Genomic DNA, 24,252 nt, shown 5'->3' on the forward strand with positions numbered 1-24,252 from the left:
AAAAAAGAGTGGCAAAAACACGAGGGTTGTTTTGTCAAGGCTTTGGGCTCACTTGTTCAAAATCCAACGAGTTTCAAGCCCAAATGGAGCTCCATTTTCAACCCATTACCATTTACCAATCCACACCCGAAGACCCACTAACCCAAAAAGTAATGAGGAAGAATTGAAGAATTGCATACGAGCAGCAATTGTTGAAGAATTGAACTAGGCACGGAGTGGACCAGACTGTCAATGTTGATGTGAAGAGGAAGAAGAAAGAGAGAGACGGAAGAAGGAGGTCGCGTGGGTCTGGTGCTCCGGTGAGTTTCCTTTGCCGGATCTAAAACGATGTCGTTCCATTCCAGTAAAACTTGTATATGATGGTTTTTATTTGAAAGAAATATGTATTTAGTAGAAGTGACCACAAATGAAGTATTGAAGCAAAGCTTTTTTTAAGAACCCAGAAAATGATTCTGGGCTTTTAAACAAATTACATAGCAATTCTTGCCCAGATTGGTTTTTGTAATATTAGAAAAGATAAGTGATGATGTATTGATATGCAATGGAGAAGTCAAGATCTTGCAATGGTCAAAGTTGAGAGCTTTAGACGCTTAACCAATCTGTGATTTTATGTTCAGATGTTAAAGCACTATTGGGTCGCTTTCTTTGTGGTGGTTTCATGGGTCGTCAACTTCAGAGTTTTAGATGCCAGTGCTGGTGATGCTGATCCACTTTATAGGTAAGTGTTTTTTTTCTTCTTTAGATATTTTCCTATAGCTTTTTATGGGTTTTGTACTGCTATTTCTCTAGCTTTCTTTGTGCTCTTTTGCCACAGCTACATGTATTGTTTTTGAGGTTTTTGTAATAATTCCTCATTGTTTTGCTTAAAATACTATATATTTTCACCTCTTACTGAGGTTTTCTGTAGCCTACTTCGGCTTTCTTGCCCTGAGTCAGCCAAAGGACTGAAATTTCAGCTGAAGGGCTATCTTGCTCCTCTTCACTTGAAGTTCAAATGGAAAGGGGCGGTTGTCATCCACACCACTCAAGAGTGTGGGGCCCACATGCTCCCCATTCACTAGCAATTAGCGCTCCTCATTTGAAGTTCGATATAGAGAGCATTATTTTCCATTGAATTTTTGTGCTTGCAATTCTAGATGGTAACTCACTAATCAATAATTTGGTGGAAGAATTAATACACAATGAGGATTCTTTGCTTGAAAAAGCTGTTCATCAAACTAACTTACCAATCCTTTGTGTGACATAATTCTTATGGGTCTGTTGACACGCTTACAATTCTTTTTTCCTTTCTATTTCTATTGCTACAATTGCATTTCCCCTCCCTATTATTACCCAAGCTTTAGGGATCTTAAACCACCCCATCCTTAGGGACAGGGTACATGCCATCAGATCCATAGGTCCTTGACTGCATGCACTTGGGGTTGCTCGAATTACAATATATTTGTTTTTGGTCTTATAGTTACATACGGGTACATGTTTGTAAACAAATTAAAATAGGAACCTACCGAGTTTCTAAATGGGAAAAGTTGTATCTGAACTTTCCTTCCAAATTCTGGTCTTCAATAACCATAGCAAGTAGGCATGGAGCTTATATGTGATTGCAGAACTAGCACCTAAATGTTCTTTTCATGTCAAATAAAAAGTGTTACAACAATTATAGGGTTTTATACCGTAGGTATTTATGTCTTTGTAATCTGTGCTCTACATTCTGACAAAGTGCATTCTACATAATTATGTTATAAAACCTTAGTTGTCTGAAAAATTAATGGAAACAGGGTTATGCCATCTCAAGCATTTAAGAGCATCCTTGTAAGGAAATCTCTAATTTTTTTTGAATTTGTATTTACTATAAATCAATCACAATAACCTTTCAATGAGGCTGCACAAGCCTCACTTAGGGTGATCAATCACCCAAATGGAATACACAGATGAACATGCTATTTATATAGAGTTAGCTCACAACCTTTATTCACAAACAAAAACGAATCAAGCAATTATTTGTTCATTAAGAAATGTACAAACATAGCAAGCTTTTATCTTATGGAATAAATCTGTATCTCGCGTCTCCCTGTCAGCTGGCTAGCTAACAAATGTTAACAATTAATTTTTGTTACGTGAACAGGCTTTCTTCATTTGTGTCACCTATGAATCAATAACCATGTGTGGTATGGTGTTTTTGTTAAAAAGTTCATCTATCAGCCCCATCTTATAATGTTAAAATAGAGGAATTTCCCATTGCAACTGCTCTCTGTCTGGAACTATGTAAATTCTTAAAATTCCTCTCTTGAAGTTGGTTTTTGATAAGTACCTCTCTTGAAAGTAATCTGTAATAATTTGTTCATGGCTAAGTTGTATAAGTTCCTCGAGTGCAGATTCTTATTATTTATTTGGTGGAATCAACATTTTGGTCCATGTTGTAAAATGAATTAATTTTGGTCATTTTGCCTACACTTGTAACCTGTCATGTATATTTAACATTAGGGCTTGTGTAAAACAATGTGGAGAAACCGGATGTGTAGCACAGAGATGCTTTCCACAGTGCAATTTCTCTTCTGACGGGGTCTCCGTTGATAGTCCGTGGTACATGCAAGAACCTCTTTATATGCAGTGGAAACAATGGGATTGCCAAAGTGATTGCCGTTACTATTGTATGCTTGACAGAGAGAACGAAAGAGAAGCAACTGGTCATGATCCAGTCAAATATCATGGTAAATGGCCCTTCAAGCGTGTTTACGGGATCCAGGTTTGCTTTTTTGGCAGGCTATATGCCTTGGCCGCATTTTCTTTGACAATAGCTTTAATGTTATCATGGTTTGTGCTATTTGACATGTTATCCATTTATTTAGGAGCCTGCTTCTGTAGCTTTCTCTGTGCTCAACCTTGCAATGCATTTCCACGGTTGGATATCCTTTTTCATCCTTTTATATTATAAGTTACCTTTGAGACGGGATAAGAAGACATACTATTACTTTGCCAGTTTGTGGCACATCTATGCTCTCTTATCATTTAACTCCTGGTTCTGGAGTGCTGTGTTCCATAGTAGGTAAGCTTTGCTCTTTCCTTCTGTATTTTTTTCTGATGTGGGAATGAATATCTGCACGCTGTTTTCTTTTTTTATTAAGGTTTTATCTTATTTATATGAAGTACATTGCAAGAATATGTGTGCTTTTACTATGCTTTCAGACTCTCATTCTAGGTCAAAGGTTTAGTTCGGTCATTGGCACTAAAACTTCAATGTTTGAAGGGCATGTTACTGTTCATTATGTTCTAATACCTATAGAAGCTTCAGAACAGGTCACTTTTAGTCTAGACTAACTTGTGCCAGCCAGATGGCAAGACACAGAAAAAGAAGTTTTATTGGGACTTGGATATTTCATCATTCTTGAGTGAGTTGTAAATATAATTGTGAGTGTCATTTTACGTTAATTAAAGATTCTATAGTTTGTAAATTAAGTTATTATTGTTCTTTTTATGTGATATTTTAACTTGCCGTAAATCTTTCTTGAAAAACCTCATCTGGTGATTTTAAAAGTACCTAGCCCTCCTCCACACTTTTCCACCCGCCCAACAGTGAGGAAAAAACCTGGAAAGCAGTGATCCTTTCTTAGTTAACTTCGTTTTGTGTTTTTTTTTTTTGGGTTGGGGGAGGGGAGTGGAGCTTGGTCACTTGGCACATTTCTTGATCGTTAATGTGTCTTACTGGACTGCAGGGACGTGGATTTGACAGAGAAATTAGACTACTCATCTGCAGTGGCAATACTTGGGTACTCGCTCATTCTGTCCATACTAAGAAGTTTTGATGTGAAGGATGATGCTGTCAGAGTGATGGTTGCTGCTCCACTGCTGGCTTTTGTAACCACCCACATATTGTATCTCAACTTTTACAAACTGGATTACGGTATGACCCTTGTACTAATTTTTTTTTCTTTTTCGTTAACATATATAGTTGGAGAGAGAGAGGAAGAGGGAGAGAGCAGTGACCTATGTATAGTTTCTTTACTTGAATAGCAGTGACCTTGGATCACATAGGTGCTACGCTACCTGTTATTCCAACAATGTCAGCTAGTAGGAAGTGACAAGTGCTGGATGATATCTATTTTTCAACACACAAACTGACCATGCCCGTGAATTAATTTTTTATATTAGATGGAAAGTCTTTATATTGGACATGAAATATCTTGCTTTGATTCACTATAGATCACTGATTATCCGAGAAAGTTGAAGTGTTAGGAAATGCGTAATTTCCTTTATTTGGACAACTGATGAGTTGTCTTCTCTCTTTCTGTGACATAATTTCCTAGTTTTCATGATAACAATCTGACTTAATTAATCAACACATTGCAGGGTGGAACATGCAAGTTTGTGTTGTCATGGCAGTAGTACAACTTCTTCTTTGGGCGATTTGGGCTGGTGTCACTCGGCATCCATCACGTTGGAAGCTGTGGCTGGTAGTAGTGGCAGGTGGCCTTGCAATGCTCCTAGAAATTTATGATTTCCCACCATATCAAGGGTTTGTGGATGCTCATGCGGCCTGGCACGCCACCACTATTCCCCTAACTTACGTTTGGTGGAGTTTCATCAGAGATGATGCCGAGTTCCTAACCTCGAACCAAATGAAGAGGTTGAAAACCTCTAACCTTGCAAAGAAGGCAAAATAGTTGTTTCTATATGGTATGACCATGTGATGCTTGAGCACGTAGCCCTTGTCTCCATTAGCTACTGGAAATTGCAGTTTTCCCCCTTTTTCTTCAGTCTATTTGTATTGCAAATTGTGACAGTTGCGCTAGGGTACTGATGCACAAAAAAGACCATCAGAAGACCTTTATTTATTTTTTATATTTTATTTAGCTCATCTTTTAGCAATACTTCATCCATTCACAATAAATGGTCACTCCATTTATCACCAGCAACACAACCAGATTAAGAAATGAACATTGAAACCTTAACCAGCAACATAGCACATAAGCTAAAGGGGAAAAAAATGCATTCAGTCAAAAAAAGAACAAGAAATCTTGAAATTGTGAAAAAACAAAACAATAAATACCAAAGAGAGAGAAAAAAAAAACAAAATTAATTCTAATTTCTCACTCTTCCATTGAAGACAAATTACTAGTGGGCTCACAGTTCTGTCCCTGCAAGACTTAGACACAAATCATAACATGTATTAGGTTTAGATCCACCATCGTATTATAATGTGAATGAACTTTTAACACTATGTAAGTCTATTGCGCAATGTTACTATTACACCTAAAAATTACTCGTTGATTACGTTTGAATGTGAACCTTCCCCCTTTTTTTGTTTTGTTTTTTTGTTTTGTTTTGTGTGTGTGTGGAGTTTTTGCTGTGTTTACCTCCATTGAAAAGAGATTAAATCAATCATTTAAGTTGAGTTTATTTTATTAACTTTGTGTTGGCCTTGACAAGTTGAAAATTTCAAGATCATTTTCAATCTCAAGACGAGTTTCACTGGACATTGGTTTTTAATGATCCAGACTGGACCTTTGGCCCATTTACAAAGCAAAGCCCAACCCAGTTTATTACAAAACCCTAGATAACGAAGACCTCTTTTCACAACCGCATATACCTCGGTCGTACTATTTTATTCTCTCTCAGCTCCTTTTGTATATAAAGGAGAAGTCTGAGATTCTAGCTCCATTTTCTTTCGCCTGCCGCCTCGCTCGCTGCTTGTCACCCGGTTCGCTCTCTCTCTCTCTACTATATTTAGATCTGAAGCTTCTAAGCTGAAGCTTGCTTTGAAGTAATTAACTTGCTTGCTTAGTTCAATTAAATGATTTCGCGTACCTGTTTTTCGATTTTTCTAGCTTAAGATCTGTAATTAGACTGTTAAAGTAGTATAATCTTTTGTACTATATGATTTGAAATGGATTAGATTGAATGTTCTTTTGCTTAGTTGCTGCTTGTATAATCTGATTGTTTAGCCGACTTTTTTATTCATTATTTTTTATGTTAGCTTCTTTCGATGAAAAAAAAGAAAGATTCTGAGCTTCTTTTTTTCTTTGTTTTTGATATAACCCATATCAAATTTAAACGAAGATCGTATGGATATGGATGCATACACACTTACCAGATTTAAACAAGTATCTTATATATTTACTTGCCTAAACACATGTGTATGTATCAAAATACCTGCAAAATTACTTTCTTACTAAGCTTTTAGATTTCCTTTAATTGGTGGGGAATTTTGTAACTGTTATGGCTCTTGTTACTTTGTTCTTGTTCATTTATCTAATTATGATGGTTTTACTATTTTTGTGGACAGATACTAATTATACTTTTGGAGGTGACATTTGAAGACTAGTCAAGATGGTAAATTACTTGTTTCATCATTTTAGTTGAGTGGGTTGCTGAGAAAATACATTATTTCCTTAATTTTAATTGAGTTGTATTTTTCATATGTACAGGTGAAGTTCACAGCTGAGGAGCTCCGTAGGATTATGGACTACAAACACAACATTCGTAACATGTCTGTTATTGCGCATGTTGATCACGGTATATATAATGTTACTTATTTGGCTTACCAAATATCAATCTGAAATGATGTTTTGTTTACAAGTATAGAGCATTTATACTGGCTTTAAATGATCGTATCTGTTCCCAAGCTTGAATATCATAATTATCAATTATGGTTTCAAGGCGCAGCTAAAGGAGTGGCTGAATTTTTATGTATATGTAGGATACTAATGCAATTGTTAACTTCGTAAAAAAAAAAATTTACTGAAGACCACTGAGGCTTGGACCATATTTGATTTGTTTGCTTCTTGTTCTGTTGTATCTGTGGTTGCATGATCAAGTAATAATGTTAAATTTTTCCTCCTCTCAGGGAAGTCAACCCTTACCGACTCCCTTGTTGCTGCTGCTGGTATCATTGCACAAGAAGTTGCTGGTGATGTCCGGATGACAGATACCCGTGCAGATGAGGCGGAGCGTGGTATCACAATCAAATCCACTGGTATCTCTCTCTACTATGAGATGACTGATGAAGCTTTGAAGAGCTACAAGGGGGAGAGAAACGGAAATGAGTACCTCATCAATCTCATTGATTCCCCTGGGCACGTTGACTTTTCATCTGAAGTCACAGCTGCTCTTCGTATTACTGACGGTGCACTTGTGGTGGTTGATTGCATTGAGGGTGTTTGTGTCCAAACAGAGACTGTTCTTCGTCAAGCCTTGGGAGAAAGGATCAGGCCTGTTTTGACTGTTAACAAGATGGACAGGTGCTTCCTTGAGCTCCAGGTCGATGGAGAGGAGGCTTACCAAACATTCCAGAGGGTTATTGAGAATGCTAATGTGATTATGGCTACATACGAAGACCCCCTTCTTGGCGATGTCCAGGTCTATCCAGAGAAAGGAACAGTTGCCTTTTCTGCTGGGTTGCACGGATGGGCTTTTACTCTGACCAACTTTGCCAAGATGTATGCATCCAAGTTTGGAGTTGATGAGTCAAAGATGATGGAAAGGCTCTGGGGTGAGAACTACTTTGACCCAGCTACCAAGAAATGGACCAGCAAGAACACTGGTTCTGCTACCTGCAAGCGTGGTTTTGTCCAGTTCTGTTATGAACCCATCAAGCAGATTATCAACACCTGCATGAATGATCAGAAGGACAAGTTGTGGCCCATGTTGACAAAGCTTGGTGTCACAATGAAGAGTGATGAAAAGGAGCTGATGGGGAAGGCGTTGATGAAGCGTGTCATGCAGACCTGGCTACCAGCCAGCAGTGCCCTATTGGAAATGATGATCTTTCACCTTCCCTCTCCTTCAACTGCCCAGAGATATCGTGTTGAAAACTTGTACGAGGGTCCCCTTGATGATCAATATGCAAATGCTATCAGGAACTGTGATCCCGAAGGGCCTCTTATGCTCTATGTATCTAAGATGATTCCCGCATCTGACAAGGGTCGATTCTTTGCCTTTGGTCGTGTCTTTGCTGGTAAAGTCCAGACAGGTTTGAAGGTTAGAATCATGGGTCCAAATTTTGTTCCTGGAGAGAAGAAGGATTTGTATGTTAAGAACGTGCAGAGGACTGTTATTTGGATGGGAAAGAAACAAGAAACTGTTGAGGATGTTCCTTGTGGTAACACTGTTGCCTTGGTCGGTCTTGATCAGTTTATCACCAAGAATGCTACATTGACAAACGAGAAGGAAGTGGATGCTCACCCCATTCGTGCTATGAAGTTCTCTGTTTCACCTGTTGTGCGTGTTGCTGTTCAATGCAAGGTGGCTTCTGACCTTCCCAAACTGGTTGAAGGTCTCAAACGTCTGGCCAAGTCTGATCCTATGGTTGTCTGTTCCATTGAGGAATCCGGTGAGCACATTATTGCTGGTGCTGGTGAACTCCATCTTGAGATTTGTTTGAAGGATCTACAAGATGATTTCATGGGTGGAGCTGAGATTATAAAATCTGACCCTGTTGTGTCTTTCCGTGAGACTGTCCTGGAGAAGTCTAGTCGTACTGTGATGAGCAAGTCACCCAACAAGCATAACCGTCTGTATATGGAAGCTCGACCCTTGGAGGAAGGTCTTCCTGAGGCCATTGATGATGGTCGTATTGGCCCAAGAGATGATCCCAAAATTCGTTCCAAGATCTTGGCTGAAGAGTTTGGTTGGGACAAGGATCTTGCCAAGAAAATCTGGTGTTTTGGCCCTGAGACCACCGGTCCCAACATGGTGGTGGATATGTGTAAGGGAGTTCAGTACCTGAATGAAATCAAGGACTCTGTTGTTGCTGGTTTCCAGTGGGCTTCAAAGGAAGGTGCATTGGCAGAAGAAAACATGAGGGGTATTTGCTTTGAAGTCTGTGATGTGGTTCTTCATGCTGATGCCATCCACAGAGGAGGTGGTCAGGTCATTCCCACTGCTAGGAGGGTCATCTATGCTTCCCAGCTCACTGCCAAGCCAAGGCTCCTTGAACCTGTATATCTTGTTGAAATCCAAGCTCCAGAGCAGGCTCTTGGTGGTATCTACAGTGTTCTTAATCAGAAACGTGGGCATGTGTTTGAGGAAATGCAGAGGCCTGGTACTCCACTCTACAATATCAAGGCATACCTCCCTGTCATTGAATCATTTGGGTTCTCTGGTCAATGAGGGCTTCGACTTCAGGGCAGGCCTTCCCACAATGTGTGTTTGATCATTGGGAGATGATGTCGTCTGATCCATTGGAAACTGGATCCCAGGCTTCACAGCTTGTTACAGATATCCGTAAGAGGAAGGGTTTGAAGGAGCAAATGACCCCACTATCCGAGTTTGAGGACAAACTCTGAGTAATTTCTTTGATTATATCGAACAATTGGATGACTGAGTTACTTTGAGACAGTAGTTCCGTTGCACTGCCTATTTTTTGTTTTCAGTTTTTTGTTTTCGTTTAATGTTTGTACCAACCCTGTTGTTGTAGTCAGCATCCTGTGCCAGTGGCCCAGTAGTAATGTTTTGTGCGTGCTCAGAAGATTATGTAATGTTATGTTCTTACTTTTGCTTATGGAACCATTTCTGCCACTGCTGGTACATGCTATTTTTGAATTTACTGTACACTCCTTTTTGTGATTTGTTTCGTGAATTGGGTAGCTTGCTCTTGCATAACTTGACTGTTCTGTGTGTTTGCTACAGCTTCTTATCTCAATAATAGATATAGGAAAGCAGGCTGATGCCTACTTTTGAACCTAATTCTTCTGTTGTGATACAGGGAAAACACTGGTGGCAGTCTCTGACCACCTTGGCGTGCCGAGTGGCCAGACAGGGTGGCTTACTTGAGACCAGTCTTGCTGTAGGAGTTGGCTTGATTTGCCTTTTCAATTTTCTGTCGGGATTCTTGTGCAGCAGCATCAAGTAAAATTTGATTGCTTTGTGATTTTGGAGCACCACTGGAACTTTTAGATAGTAAATAACTGTATTGGCCTTGTATTTGCAAGTTCTGGAGCATTTGGCCTTTGATTTTGCTTAATGTGGCATTGCATTTTCCGTCCGTAACTGAAACTTTTTGGATGTTGACCAAAGAAGAAATGGTACTGAATGGTGGAAGCATTTGATGCGTACTGTATGAATTGAATATGGTTAGCCTTATATGCTCCAAAGCTGGAAGTAGCGTAGGAAGAGAAAATGGGAGTGAAAATCGCCATCCTTTTTATTACATGTAATGTGATGGAGTCATGTTCTGGAGAAGAACTTGTATATCACGGGAATGGGTTTTAAGATGTATGGAATGTATGGCCAGAACCCAATACAATTTTTTTGTTTCCTAAATTACTCCTGCATATTCCAACCAAACTTACCCCATATGTCAAAATTAGAAGCATGCGCTACACGTGGAGGGAGAGTGGTGGTCCCAAATATGATAATTAGAACTTGAATGACCCAAATCAGCTAAAGCAAAGCATCATCAACAACACTAGTTTCTCCAAAAATATATCGAAATTGCATATAAATTGTATATTTGAGAAATATTAAAGAAACGAACAACACTCTCATACTTGTTGCAAAACTTATTCACATAGGGAACACCAAAGTTTGGGGTTGGGTTTCCAAAGAACAATCTTGGGTGATCAAACGAAATTCCTCAATCTAGGGTTTTTTTTTTTGGGAGTTTCACTAAAACACCCAAAATGGAGGTTGAAATTATAAAAAAACCCAACACCCAAAACACTTTATAAACACACCCAAAACCCATCATTACACACACTCAAAACTCATTTATAAACACACCCAAAAAGTTGACTTTGGGGTTGATTTTGGGTGTGTTTCTATGTTTAAATAGTGCTTGGATTTTTTTATAAATACATGTCTAGAATTGGGTTTATTTATAAATTTGTATTTTTTTTTTGGTGGGGTCATAAAATATAGGCTTAAATTTATATAGGAAAAAAAAAGAGAGAGGCTGAAGTAGAGAATGATGGGCCACGAGAGACTAGAAAATGGCACAGCCGAGCCCAACCCATGAGACGAAAACCCTAACCTTATATAACACTCACACACTACCTTCGGAACCCACAAATTCTCTCTCTGTCTCATTCTCTTTTATAGGCTGCGGAGAATTCCTCTCTCTCTACCGCGATTCTTCTTGAGGTTCGTTCGTATATCCTCTTTGTTTTATTCAATTCAGTGCCTGTCTTTAATTTTGTATCTCAGATTATTCTTCTGTTTCTGGTTTCTGTCGCTATGCTTTTTTATTTCTTCTGAACATGGTTGATCTGCATGGATTTTATTATTATTTTATCTTTTTGTTGAAAATTCTCGTTGTATATGCATGCTTTTGATGTGAGATTGTTCATAGATTTGTATTAGATCCTTGTTTCTTGTGTTGATCACTGTAAGGCGCTGTTTGTTTCGTCGGAAAATTGTTACGTGAAAAAATTTTCTTGGCGGAAAGATTTTCTGGCGTTTTCTTCGGACGGTTGGAGTTTTTTACGTGATGTATTGGAATATCGTTCGTTTTTCTGAGTAGATTTGTTGTATCATCTATATCCTCAGTTTATACACTGATCGCGCTAACACTCTGTTTTTTTTTTTTACTGCAAAATAGTTACACCTACAAATTTTTCGATTTGGAAAAATTTTCTGATGTTTCCTTGCTACTGTGAAAAATCATTACATGACCATATGAGTTTTTCCTCTGTGTTTATGAATAAATGTTATGTTTTCTATTATATCGTTTCATTAAATATTTCCTGGCAAATATTTTTCTAAATGCTATGAAATAATTTCACACAATTCGAAGAGAGAAAATGTCTATCTACTGTAGTTTGAATGTGGCTAATTGCTTGTGTTTCCCATTGGTATATGTTTTATATTGCTTGTTTTTCCCTCTTGAATACCTTCACACATCCAAACATGTGAGGCCATGCAGAGAAGAGAATACCATATGTGATTATTTTTTCTGATTGAAATCTTTTATCTTGATTGTTAATAAAATTATTATATTTGATACAGTAATAGTTATCAAAGTAGAGGTTGTTCATAGATATTTACTTGAATTTCTTGCTTGAATGTTCAATTGAACCCTCGATTCATTATCTTTATGGTTTTAATTTTCAGGTGGTTCACCTCCTTATAATTATTGGTGGTTTCTCTTAAATACTAGTCAAGATGGTAAGTGTAATCTATCAATCTAAGCTTAGTGGTTGTTGGGCTGCTATGTTAATTTCGTAATTCTTAATGGAGAGATATTATTGATATGTGCAGGTGAAGTTTACAGCAGAGGAACTCCGTAGGATTATGGACTACAAGCATAACATTCGTAATATGTCCGTTATTGCACATGTTGATCATGGTATCGATAACTTTTTTCACTTGATAATTCTTATCTTTGTAACATTATTTTCACTCATCTGCTTATAATGGAGTGCTTAATAGTGTTCTGTTTGAGTTAATTTGAGCTGCTTTCTTGTATCTGGTTGATTATGCCCTGCCCAAATGTATAATTGTCCTTTTGCTTTCAAATTTGCATTACATTCTTGTTCATGTTTCAATCTCCTGTGTGTTTGTTCATAGCTATAATGGTACTGAATTTTAATATGCAGGGAAGTCAACCCTTACCGACTCTCTTGTTGCTGCTGCTGGTATCATTGCACAAGAAGTTGCTGGTGATGTCCGGATGACAGATACCCGTGCAGATGAGGCAGAGCGTGGTATCACAATCAAATCTACTGGTATCTCTCTCTACTATGAGATGACTGATGAAGCTTTGAAGAGCTACAAGGGGGAGAGAAATGGAAATGAGTACCTCATCAATCTCATTGATTCCCCTGGGCACGTTGACTTTTCATCTGAAGTCACAGCTGCTCTTCGTATTACTGATGGTGCACTTGTGGTGGTTGATTGCATTGAGGGTGTTTGTGTCCAAACAGAGACTGTGCTTCGTCAAGCCTTGGGAGAAAGGATCAGGCCTGTTTTGACTGTTAACAAGATGGACAGGTGCTTCCTTGAGCTCCAGGTCGATGGAGAGGAGGCTTACCAAGCATTCCAGAGGGTTATTGAGAATGCTAATGTCATTATGGCTACATACGAAGACCCCCTTCTTGGTGATGTCCAGGTCTATCCAGAGAAAGGAACAGTCGCCTTTTCAGCTGGTTTGCATGGATGGGCTTTTACTCTGACCAACTTTGCCAAGATGTATGCATCCAAGTTTGGAGTTGATGAATCAAAGATGATGGAAAGGCTCTGGGGTGAGAACTACTTTGACCCAGCTACCAAGAAATGGACCAGCAAGAACACTGGTTCTGCTACCTGCAAGCGTGGTTTTGTTCAGTTCTGTTATGAACCCATCAAGCAGATTATCAACACCTGCATGAATGATCAGAAGGACAAGTTGTGGCCCATGTTGACAAAGCTTGGTGTCACAATGAAGAGTGATGAAAAGGAGCTGATGGGGAAGGCGTTGATGAAGCGTGTCATGCAGACCTGGCTACCAGCCAGCAGTGCCCTATTGGAAATGATGATCTTTCACCTTCCCTCTCCTTCAACTGCCCAGAGATATCGTGTTGAGAACTTGTACGAGGGTCCCCTTGATGATCAATATGCAAATGCTATCAGGAACTGTGATCCCGAAGGGCCTCTTATGCTCTATGTATCTAAGATGATTCCCGCATCTGACAAGGGTCGGTTCTTTGCCTTTGGTCGTGTCTTTGCTGGTAAAGTCCAGACAGGTTTGAAGGTTAGAATCATGGGTCCAAATTTTGTTCCTGGAGAGAAGAAGGATTTGTATGTTAAGAACGTGCAGAGGACTGTTATTTGGATGGGAAAGAAACAAGAAACTGTTGAGGATGTTCCTTGTGGTAACACTGTTGCCTTGGTCGGTCTTGATCAGTTTATCACCAAGAATGCTACATTGACAAACGAGAAGGAAGTGGATGCTCACCCCATTCGTGCTATGAAGTTCTCTGTTTCACCTGTTGTGCGTGTTGCTGTTCAATGCAAGGTGGCTTCTGACCTTCCCAAACTGGTTGAAGGTCTCAAACGTCTGGCCAAGTCTGATCCTATGGTTGTCTGTTCCATTGAGGAATCCGGTGAGCACATTATTTCTGGTGCTGGTGAACTCCATCTTGAGATTTGTTTGAAGGATCTACAGGATGATTTCATGGGTGGAGCTGAGATTATAAAATCTGACCCTGTTGTGTCTTTCCGTGAGACTGTCCTGGAGAAGTCTAGTCGTACTGTGATGAGCAAGTCACCCAACAAGCATAACCGTCTGTATATGGAAGCTCGACCCTTGGAGGAAGGTCTTCCTGAGGCCATTGATGATGGTCGTATTGGCCCAAGAGATGATCCCAAAATTCGTTCCAAGATCTTGGCTGAAGAGTTTGGTTGGGACAAGGATCTTGCTAAGAAAATCTGGTGTTTTGGCCCTGAGACCACCGGTCCCAACATGGTGGTGGATATGTGTAAGGGAGTTCAGTACCTGAATGAAATTAAGGACTCTGTTGTTGCTGGTTTCCAGTGGGCTTCAAAGGAAGGTGCATTGGCAGAAGAAAACATGAGGGGTATTTGCTTTGAAGTCTGTGATGTGGTTCTTCATGCTGATGCCATCCACAGAGGAGGTGGTCAGGTCATTCCCACTGCTAGGAGGGTCATCTATGCTTCCCAGCTCACTGCCAAGCCAAGGCTCCTTGAACCTGTATATCTTGTTGAAATCCAAGCTCCAGAGCAGGCTCTTGGTGGTATCTACAGTGTTCTTAATCAGAAACGTGGGCATGTGTTTGAGGAAATTCAGAGGCCTGGTACCCCACTCTACAACATCAAGGCCTACCTCCCTGTCATTGAGTCTTTCGGGTTCTCCGGTCAGTTGAGGGCTTCGACTTCAGGGCAGGCCTTCCCACAATGTGTGTTTGATCATTGGGAGATGATGTCGTCTGATCCATTGGAAGTTGGATCCCAGGCTGCACAGCTTGTTACAGATATCCGCAAGAGGAAGGGCTTGAAGGAGCAAATGACCCCGCTATCCGAGTTTGAGGATAAGCTTTAAACAATTTACTATGCTATTAGTTTTTTGTCCTGCCAATTGGCCTGAGGAGATTGCCCTACAATATTTTTGGTCTTTAACTATTTTAATTTGTTTGGTTTTCTGTCCTCTGTTACTGTTAGGGACTTGTAGCTTTATCTTCTCTGTTATGATGTTCCTTTTCGTCAACTTCTTACTCTGTTTTCTACATGGGTTATGATATATATCGTACTTTCACTTCTTACTTTTATATCTATGTTCCTTTTGTTTATTTTATTACCATCTGTAAACAAATTTTTTTACATTTCTGCCTCCTGATTAGGAAATGCTTCTTACATGACAATCGGCTCTTGATTTCGGATCAACATGTTTGCTTTAGTTGCTCAAAGTTGCAGATGAACCAACTTTGCAAATTGTAGGCTTCCGATTTTCTACTAGGATGATTTTGCTTGTTATCAAATGTTTTGGAGATGAGTGCCTAATTGCTAGTTGGTGCCACACAGAACTCTTGGGGAATCCTACTTTGACTCACGTTCCTTTCCTTTCCCTCTTTAACCAGCTTTATACCTCTCATTTTACTCATCATAAAGACTCAAAAATTTAAGCCTATAAATTACAATTATCCTTTTATAGATTTCTTTAGTCCGTTTTCTGAAGGAGCACAATGCTAATATAAACTTACGTTGGGTTTATAAGTCGGACTAGTCACTATATCATGCTAGACTAACAATTAACTATCGCTTGTAATTTAGAGTATCGCTTGTATGAAAAGAAAATACTGAAGTCATCAATTTAACTAACTATTGATCTAGTTGTACTTCTATTTCTCTTCCAAGTATCCCAAGAGATGGCAAATTGGACTGCCTCTCTCCTCCCATTAATATTTGTTTTAAATAAATAAAAATTATTAATTAATTAATTAAAATTAAAATTAATAAAATTAAAAATTAAAAAAGAGGAGGCGGGTCTCCATGGGCTCTCTGTCAGGCCCGCCAAATAGCGGGCTACAGGCCTTAGTATTATTCAACACACTTTGCAACTTCCAAGGTACGAAACCTTTCAAATTCCCAAACCAAAACTCCAAGTTACTGCACTTCCAAACTGTAGAGATGGACCGCAAAGATAATCAATCTCCTCAAGGTTTTCAATGACCTCTATACTTCTGGAATGTTTTCGTTTTCATTTTCTGGTTATTAGATGAGTACAATTCAAATTGAAAATGGTGCAGGTGAGACAGCTCGGATTCTGGTTGAATTCCTGGAGGTTGCAATCACTTCAATCGTTTTCCTCAAAGGAATTTACCCTCCAGGTTTGTTCTAAACCCATTTCTCGTTTTGGTTGCTGAGAAAAAAAGTTGTGGCTTTGAGTTATGTTTTTATTCATTATCTGGGGAACCCAGAAAGCAAAACCCAGTTTTCAAATTGCATATGAGCTTAGCGGGATAATGAGTAATTGTTGTTTTTGCATTTTCAACTGCTTTCACTGATGGTTGGTTTTGGGCAAAGGTGCTTTTGAAAGAAGGAAATATATGAATTTGGTGGTTCATAGCGCTCGTCACCCTGAACTCAGGGATTATATCCATTCTGCTGTCTCGGGACTTCATCCTTTCATCCAAAAGGTTGATCCTTTACTCATTTATTTCCTTCTACTTTTTTATTTCTTGTTTCTTCAAAGATTTCTCATATATCTCATGTGTTCGAAAATTCGGCCTAGGCGGCCTAGGCGCTAGGCGGGTCTGGGCGGCTGGGTGGGTTGGATTTTTGTTTTCTTTTTTGGTTTTTGATTTTTATTCCGGTGATGTACCATTTTCACTAAAACGGACGTACATTTTACAAACTAGGGTCTGGTGGAAAGAGTAGCAGTTATTTTCTTTAACAGTGATAGCATCCCTGTGGAAAGATTTATGTTTAAGCTCACTGTGAATCAGTCTTATGGCTCAAGGGTGGAAGAAACTGACCTGGAGTTCTCACTAAGGTCGTTTTTTATCAAGCTTCCTTTCTCAGAATCCCTTACACGGGTTCTTCCCCAGGGTAAGTTTTAAGTTTCATAGTTGACAACTGTACATTGATGTTAATTTTTTTTGCTTCAGTGTTGTAGTTTTGTCTTAGAATATTATTTGATATAATTCTTTTTCAATGATGTAGTTGCGTTTGGTTTTCGCTTTAAAATTGCTACTTTCTATCAAATGCTTTGGTTTAATTGGTTGAGTATTGACCATATGCTTGGGTGGTTGTTGAGCTCATGAAATATGGTTTGGATTTTCATGTCTGCTTTCCTTAACTGCAGCTAGGTGTGTAAGCTTTTCCTTTATAACAGATTGCAGGTGGGAGATAACCGCGTACTTTCGATCCCTTCCTCAGGCAAGCACAAGTAAGGATGCAGAGTTGTGGATTCCAACAGACACACAGCAGTGGCAACAGCCTCCATTAATAACCCCTATTAAATCGATGAGTAGCGAACCTCTATCTGTGCAGTTATACTTGGAACATCCAGGTTTATCTGAACCAAAGCCTTAAAGGGAATTAAGCAAATGAATATCTGCCTTGATTTTACATGACAAATCATGATCACACACTGTCCCATAAACATACTGCGCATGAAGTAAATTCCGCCCGCTTTCTGCATTTTGGTGTATAAACCACAATAATCCAGTGCTTGGTATCGTAAAGTTGTCATCCAATTAGAATGAGATTACAGGCTTCAGAGGTAGAAATTTTGTGGAAGATGAAGGGTAAAGAAATTTTGTGGAGATGATTAACATATGACATTACAATTTACAGTATATTATGAGACAACAAAATTACTTTTCTGATAGCTAAATCTCTTTTCCTTTTTCTTGAAGGGATTATTGTTTGTACTCTCCCAAGTCCAGGGAAACATCAATTCAAAAGGGTTTTTACCACATTTGAGCTACTCAGCATTAGTTTATCAACATTTTAACAATTATCATGCTTTGTGAAAGAAATGAATGTTCCTTTATGTTGGAATATGAGTTCAAAATGAATTTGCACAGCTTGTGTGGGTTTAAGTCGTTCTAGTTGTTGAAATTTCTTCTCCATTTGGACAACAACTAAAACACTATCACATTAGTTGGTGCAATGAGTGGATACCTCCAATATTACTCGAAGAAAAAAGTGTAAAGAAGGGGAAATCTAATTTGCCCTTGAATAGAAAAGAACAAACGCCTTTAGTGTTGATTATTGAGCTCTAAATAATATGGTTATATGCCATACGCATGTCTTCTCCTCTCAAAATGTTCATGATTTTCTTATAATTGTATTACTTCATTTGGTTTACCTTCTTCGTTTGGATTTAGATTTTAGCATATTTCGTCTACCAACGATTAGTTTAAACATTTTTACTGGATTGTAAATTTGCAACTTTTTAACAACGATCAGTTAAACTGAACAAGAAATGAGTAATTCGACATCTTAGACGATTTCAAATTAGTTCAAATATCTTGGATTCTTTTTTTCTTTTTTATTATTATTATTTTGATTTAGATAATCAAGAAAATAATGGTTAAAATTTGACTCAGATCACATAATCTGCATGCTCTATCTATCACGTTTACAACTAGAAACGTCGGGTCGTTATGGGGACTGCTGAAGGCATTTACAACTAGAACGTCAGCTCGTTATCGGGATCGATGAAGTCATTAACATGGCGAGTCGTTAAACTGCTATGTGGAAACATCAAAATAACAGTCTCTATAGAGAAGCTAAAGAAGAGAGCAAAGGTACGAAAGCTTTTCCCTTATTAGTCCGAATCACTGCAAATTCATAACCCATACACAAGGACCATTTTTCAGACCAAAGAAAAAAAAAAAAAAACGAAGGACCATCTAAAAGTTCCCTCACTTACATAGGAATCCTATATTCAACATATCCCTTACCATTTAGTTTCCTCCAGAGTCTCAATTTGAATTGTATTGATTTTCTTAATACCAAATATCGTATAAATTTTGTTATCGCTTCAATGTTTAGAATAGAGTCGAACACTCATGTGGATGCTCTCTTAAAAAGCTGGTTCACAACCAGTGGCGGACCTATTAAGGCGCAATGAGGTGCAGCTGCACTTCCCCTAGCCGGAAAAACCATTGTAGGTGCTTCAAATTGCCCATTTGCTCAACTGGTGTGCAGATTACCTTATTTCCATTTCCAACATTTAAGTAAATGTCTTTGTCCTTTTACTTTCATTTATTTTTATATTACTCCATTTACTTAAGTTTACAATGTAAATAAGAAAGTACCCCCAATTTGGATTCAAATAAAAATACTAGAAAATCAAATTCCCACCAAATCAAAATATGAAAAATCGGTTTTAGTGCAAAATACAATTTAGGCTAAAAATAATGGCTCATTAAGTCAATATATACTTCATACTAAAATCCCATAAAATCAAGTTTTCTTATTTGATGTGTAAGAAATAAAAGCCGCCAAAAATTATCTTGAGAAAATGATTATTCCGAAAAACCATTTTTCATACTTAGTTAATATTGCACCTCCGCTAGTGTTGGCAGCTAAACTTTTTCAATTTCGGGTTTCAGACTTTCAGTCAATCACAATGTTCGAAAAATTGGCCTAGGCTAGCTGCAAGGTGGCTAAGCGAGCTCTAGGCGTTTGGCGGGCCTCCTAAGCGAGTTGGGTCTTTTTGGGTGCCGAACCTAGAAGGCGAAACAAATCAAGAAAACAAATCGATGCTTGAGTTGATAAAGAAGCGAAATGGCTATCACTTCGACTGCAACCTCCGTCCTCTTCGAGTGCAAGCTTCGTGTTCCTTTCGAATATATTTAAAAAGTATAGCCGATCGGTTATACTTTTAAAATATTCGAATATATTATAGCCGGACGGCTATACTTTTAAAATATTCTACCAGTATAGCCGGGCGGCGCTTCTCTTTAAATATACAATTTTGTCATATCATTTCAGGGTTTGGGGATAAAATACCACTTCAGTCCATTGGGCTAAAGTTATTTCTTCAATTCTTTTATTTGTATAAGCGATATTGGGGAATGAGAATTTAAATACTTTCCAATACCTCTAATTCTAATGATTTCCAGCTATTAGTCCATTGAGCAAGAATACAAAAATGGATTTTATTTATAACAAATAACACGGGCTAAACCCATAAATACAAAAAAAAAAAAAAAAAAAAAAAAAAAAGGATCCGCCAACATTTTGTGGATCAAAGACTGTTGAATTTCATATTAAAAAATTGCTTGTATAGGAATTTACTTTCTAAACTGTCCATCGTAATAACGAACTAAACCCAATTACTGCATTTTTCTCATTGCACTTGACAACCCTGCTCTTCTGCTATGAGATATATTAGTCCGCGCCGTATTCTATGCGGATGAAAAATTGGATACAAAATCGTCTAACGAGACAACGAAGAGAAGTTTGCAGCTCTGTTGTGAAATAAATCGAAGGTAATAGAGGTCATATGACATTGATATACGAAGTATTCTGAATGAGAATTCAAACAACATGTGCTAGATGAGAAGTAGCATCTCATTCTTATATATACCATACCCTCGTGCACTTGAAATTCCCAGTGTGAAGAGGGGAGGTAAGTGCAATACCTCCCTTGTAGCTCGCAAGTGTAGTAGATCCAACCTTCCATGAGGACGTTAGTTTGATAAAGAAGCAAGTTGCATCCAATCATACATTAATACCGGCAATCACAGCCCATAATATACTCAATTTTAATAAAGAGAAATATAAAGTTACCCATAAGCTGAAGCACTCAGGATCTTGTGGTGAAGGCATCATTGCTTCCCGCTGAGAAGTCTCTCAAGTTATCTTCGATCTGTAAAGAGATACTATTATACGTCAAAAAGGCACCTAGGGATACTTAACACAAGAATAGGGGAAGAAACCATTCTTATGTACACCAGCATTACATGTAGGATAATCTCCCGAGTCTTTGTGTTAGATTTGATGGGGGATATGGTGCCTCAATGGAGAAACTTTTTTCTAAGTGCCCCGTACTTGAAGATTTGACTATGCTCGGGAATGTTAGAGTTGATTCAAAATCTCTACCCCTAAATTGAAGACAAGCATAACAAATACTAGAAATAATTGTACATTCCAACTCTTCATGAATTCCCCAAAGCTTGAAAACTTGATTGTCAATGTCTTCAGTTGGTGCTCATATGCCATTTTGTGATTACCTTGTGCCTCCGTTTACTATAGGAATTTCAAATGTCACGTATCTTTCTCTTCTAGCTTCTAGTTTGGATGGTTTACTTTTGCCTGCTATCTTTAAACATTTGAAATAGTTGGAGCTAGGACTAATTCATTCTGGCTACTGGACATTGCTCATAGAATATCTGAACCGATCACCTCATCTAGAATCTCTTAACCTAGACCTTGATAGTATGTTGAACATAGAAAATAACCCTTTCTGTCCACCAGCATTTGTGCCTACTTGTCTGTCTTCACATATTAGGATAATCTCCATGAAGGGGTTCCAAGGAAAACGTGATGAGATGAAGTTCGGTTTGGTTATGAATAAAATGATTGTTTCTATTGCTACTGCTGCTGGTGTTGTCACTCATTCCCTCCCGAAATAAGAGATATACAAGGAAATTTCAATGTTTGAATGTGGTTCAGAGAGTTTCCATGTTCAAGTTCTATGAGATGCAATGAAGGTCTCGGTTTCACATCAGTTCAAGGATTTCTCCGAGTTCGTTCTATACTTTCTGAGTTTGAAAATGTCAATTTCATTTGTTTATTTCACTTATCTGCTAGATTGAAGTGGAGATTATATTAGAACTGATTTAATCCAACTTATTTTGGAACTTTGAATTTTCTGTACAACTCCATGATTGTTTTTTGGTCATTGAATTATTGGTTTTCTAGCTGGCGTGAACCGGCAACAATTGACAGCTTTTACATGTCAATATTTTATTTTTCAATTTGGGGTTTCAGGACATTCAACCAATATTGCAGTGATCAAAGCGCTAGGCTGCTAAAGGCACTAGGCGGCTAGGCGGTTGGGTCTTTTTGGGTGCCGAGCCCAGTCTGAAGTCTCTGCCTTTACATACATTGAAAGAGCCCAATCCAATCAATCAACGCAGTAGCCGAAACTGAAGAAAAAAAAAATCAAAGCTTAAGTTGAGAGAAGGGCTCAAGACCGAGTCTTTGAAGCTTGGAAACGGATGTGACTCCGACTGCAAGCTTCGTGTTCATTTCTTTGTCCCTAAACCGTGAATATTTTTAAAGAGTATAGCGGCGCAACAATACCTTTAAAATGTTCAAATATATTAAAAGAGTATTGCCGACACTCTTTAAATATGCAATTTTGTCATATGATTTTAGGGTTGAGGGCTAAGATACCACTTTAGCCCATTGAGCTAGTGTTAGTCATTCAATTACTTTATTTATACATATGTGATATAAGGGAATGAAAATTTAAATTCTTTCCGATACCTCGCATTCTAATGATTTCCAACTATTAGCCCATTGGGCAAGAATAAAAATGAATTTTATTTATAACAAATAATACAGGTTATACCCATAAATACCAAAAAAAAAAGAAAAAAATGATCTACCAACATTTTTTGGATCAAAGAATGTTGAATTTCATAGTATAAAATTGCATGTATAGTAGTTTACTTTCTAAATTGTATCCATCGTAATTATGAACTAAACCCAATTATAGCCTTTTTCTTATTACACTTGACAACCCTGCTCTTCTGCTACGAGATATATCAGTCCGCGCGGCTTTACTTTTAAAAAAATTCAAATGTGTTTAAAGGGTATAGCCGTGCGAATATACTGTTAAAAAATTGGATAATTTTGCTTTTAGCAATTCTGAATGTACCTTGGAAACATCATTCATAGTATGAGAGCATACAATTGCTAGGTTTGCCATTCGGATACTCTGTCAGAGCATCTCCAGGAGAGTCTCCAAATTTTACCCAAATTCTAGTTAAAATAGCTAACCACTTAAAAGGTGGTTCCTCCAGCAATGCTCTCTATTTTTCCTAACCTCGAATATTTATTATTTTAAATTCATTAAAAAATTTAAAAGAACTCAAAATGAAACCTTTCTTTTTCTTCTCTCTCTCTCTCTCTCCCGGTTCTTTCTCTCTCTTTCCCTCTCCCTCTCTCTCTTTCCCTCGTTCTTTCTCTCTCTTTCTCTCTCCCTCTCTTGCGCAGCTTTCGGATTTGGTGAGCCTTGAATTTCTCTCTCCTCTTGCTAGATGTAGTGAGCCAACATGGCGAGTGTTGGAAAAACAACAATCAATGACTATTTAAAATAATTATATAAATAAAATTTAAAACAATATGTAATACAGAATATAGTATATAAACAACAAATTAAACTAACTTGGATTCGAGATAGAGGCTTGCAGAGTTGATGCAATGTCCTAAAGACAGTAATTTCACCCCTTCTCGATGCTTGAAGTTCTACAGGTGACTGCCTCCCAGGATTCAACTATTTGTATTCTAAGCCCTAGCACTCGGACTTAGAATCTGGCGAACTTTGATTGTTTTCCTCTCGGACAATGTGAAAACGCTTGTAGAATGCTTTATCTGTTTCAAATGAATGAGGCTTCATTTGATTTAAATAAACCTCTGAAACCTTATCAGAAAAGTCACAACTGTTAGAAACAGTTAATAAAACTAATCCGAATTAATAAAAATTATTAATTCGAAATCAAAAAAATAATTTTATAATTTTTGACTATTAAATATTATATAATTTTATATAATATTCAAAGCCCAAATCGTTTTTGAAGCTCAATTTGCTTCTACTTGGCCCACTTCCATTTACTAAGTATGAGACTTCCACTTACTAAGTATGAGACTTCCACACTTATAAAGACCTCACTCTTTCTACTTTCTATCAATGTGGGACAAAGGTTCTTGAATATCATTCAAACTTCCAACATCGAGATAGGTAGCGAAGCTGGCAGAGTGTTGTTTTTCCTTCTTTTTCGTTAAAATACCAAAATTTCCTCGAGGCCATTGACAAGTGAGAACATCATTTTTTTTTTATGCTTCTTATATCTATACATAAACAATCTTATAAAAATAAAAATAAAAAGAACTATGTTCTGCACGTTTTTGGTTCATTTTTGATAGTAATTGTCGCTCCAAGGCCTTAGATGCCCTCATGAAGGACCTCAAAGTTTATGCCGAATGAGGAGCTGTTCAAAGAAATGCATCAAATGTGTATGGGTTCAATCCAACAGGGATCATAAGGCACTCTCTATGTGTGGAGATATAATGTCTATGATGAAGACTATGATGAAGGAAAATGCTAGATCATTATTCACTATCATATAAATA

At 38.0% G+C, this 24,252-nt stretch overlaps 4 protein-coding genes across 5 annotated transcripts; all 4 read left to right on the forward strand.

The window, feature by feature from the left end:
• The first annotated feature begins 157 nt into the window (after nucleotides 1–157).
• LOC103325693 (Per1-like family protein) lies at nucleotides 158–4,863 on the forward strand. Its single transcript, XM_008227873.2, has 6 exons — nucleotides 158–299; nucleotides 618–718; nucleotides 2,482–2,743; nucleotides 2,847–3,043; nucleotides 3,711–3,898; nucleotides 4,345–4,863. Exons 2-6 carry the CDS (start codon nucleotides 618–620, stop codon nucleotides 4,656–4,658), a joined length of 1,062 nt encoding a protein of 353 aa, XP_008226095.1. The 5' UTR covers nucleotides 158–299; the 3' UTR covers nucleotides 4,659–4,863.
• Nucleotides 4,864–5,571: 708 nt separating this feature from the next.
• On the forward strand, nucleotides 5,572–9,513 carry LOC103325667 (elongation factor 2). Its single transcript, XM_089048050.1, is given in 5 exon segments — nucleotides 5,572–5,695; nucleotides 6,281–6,327; nucleotides 6,423–6,510; nucleotides 6,842–9,100; nucleotides 9,103–9,513. Coding segments are annotated over 4 exon segments (2,529 nt in total). The 5' UTR covers nucleotides 5,572–5,695; nucleotides 6,281–6,324; the 3' UTR covers nucleotides 9,282–9,513.
• A 1,438-nt stretch (nucleotides 9,514–10,951) lies between these two features.
• LOC148918685 (elongation factor 2-like) lies at nucleotides 10,952–15,197 on the forward strand. The gene is made up of 4 exons (XM_089048052.1): nucleotides 10,952–11,076; nucleotides 12,046–12,099; nucleotides 12,193–12,280; nucleotides 12,531–15,197. Exons 2-4 carry the CDS (start codon nucleotides 12,097–12,099, stop codon nucleotides 14,969–14,971), a joined length of 2,532 nt encoding a protein of 843 aa, XP_088904178.1. The 5' UTR covers nucleotides 10,952–11,076; nucleotides 12,046–12,096; the 3' UTR covers nucleotides 14,972–15,197.
• Nucleotides 15,198–15,988: 791 nt separating this feature from the next.
• On the forward strand, nucleotides 15,989–17,860 carry REV7 (DNA-binding HORMA family protein). 2 transcript variants are annotated; one of them, XM_089047634.1, is made up of 5 exons: nucleotides 15,989–16,087; nucleotides 16,176–16,256; nucleotides 16,453–16,565; nucleotides 16,875–16,977; nucleotides 17,264–17,860. In XM_089047634.1, the coding sequence occupies exons 1-5, from the start codon at nucleotides 16,057–16,059 to the stop codon at nucleotides 17,461–17,463; spliced, it is 528 nt and encodes a 175-aa protein (XP_088903760.1). In that variant the 5' UTR covers nucleotides 15,989–16,056; the 3' UTR covers nucleotides 17,464–17,860. The 2 variants fall into 2 exon arrangements, with proteins under 2 accessions (XP_088903760.1, XP_088903759.1); XM_089047633.1 differs by having other exon boundaries at nucleotides 15,990–16,087; nucleotides 16,788–16,977.
• The last annotated feature ends 6,392 nt before the right edge of the window (nucleotides 17,861–24,252 follow it).

The sequence above is a fragment of the Prunus mume genome, linkage group LG3 (genome assembly GCF_029339155.1).
Source record: "Prunus mume cultivar Tortuosa linkage group LG3, ASM2933915v1, whole genome shotgun sequence".
Taxonomy (NCBI): Eukaryota; Viridiplantae; Streptophyta; class Magnoliopsida; order Rosales; family Rosaceae; genus Prunus; species Prunus mume.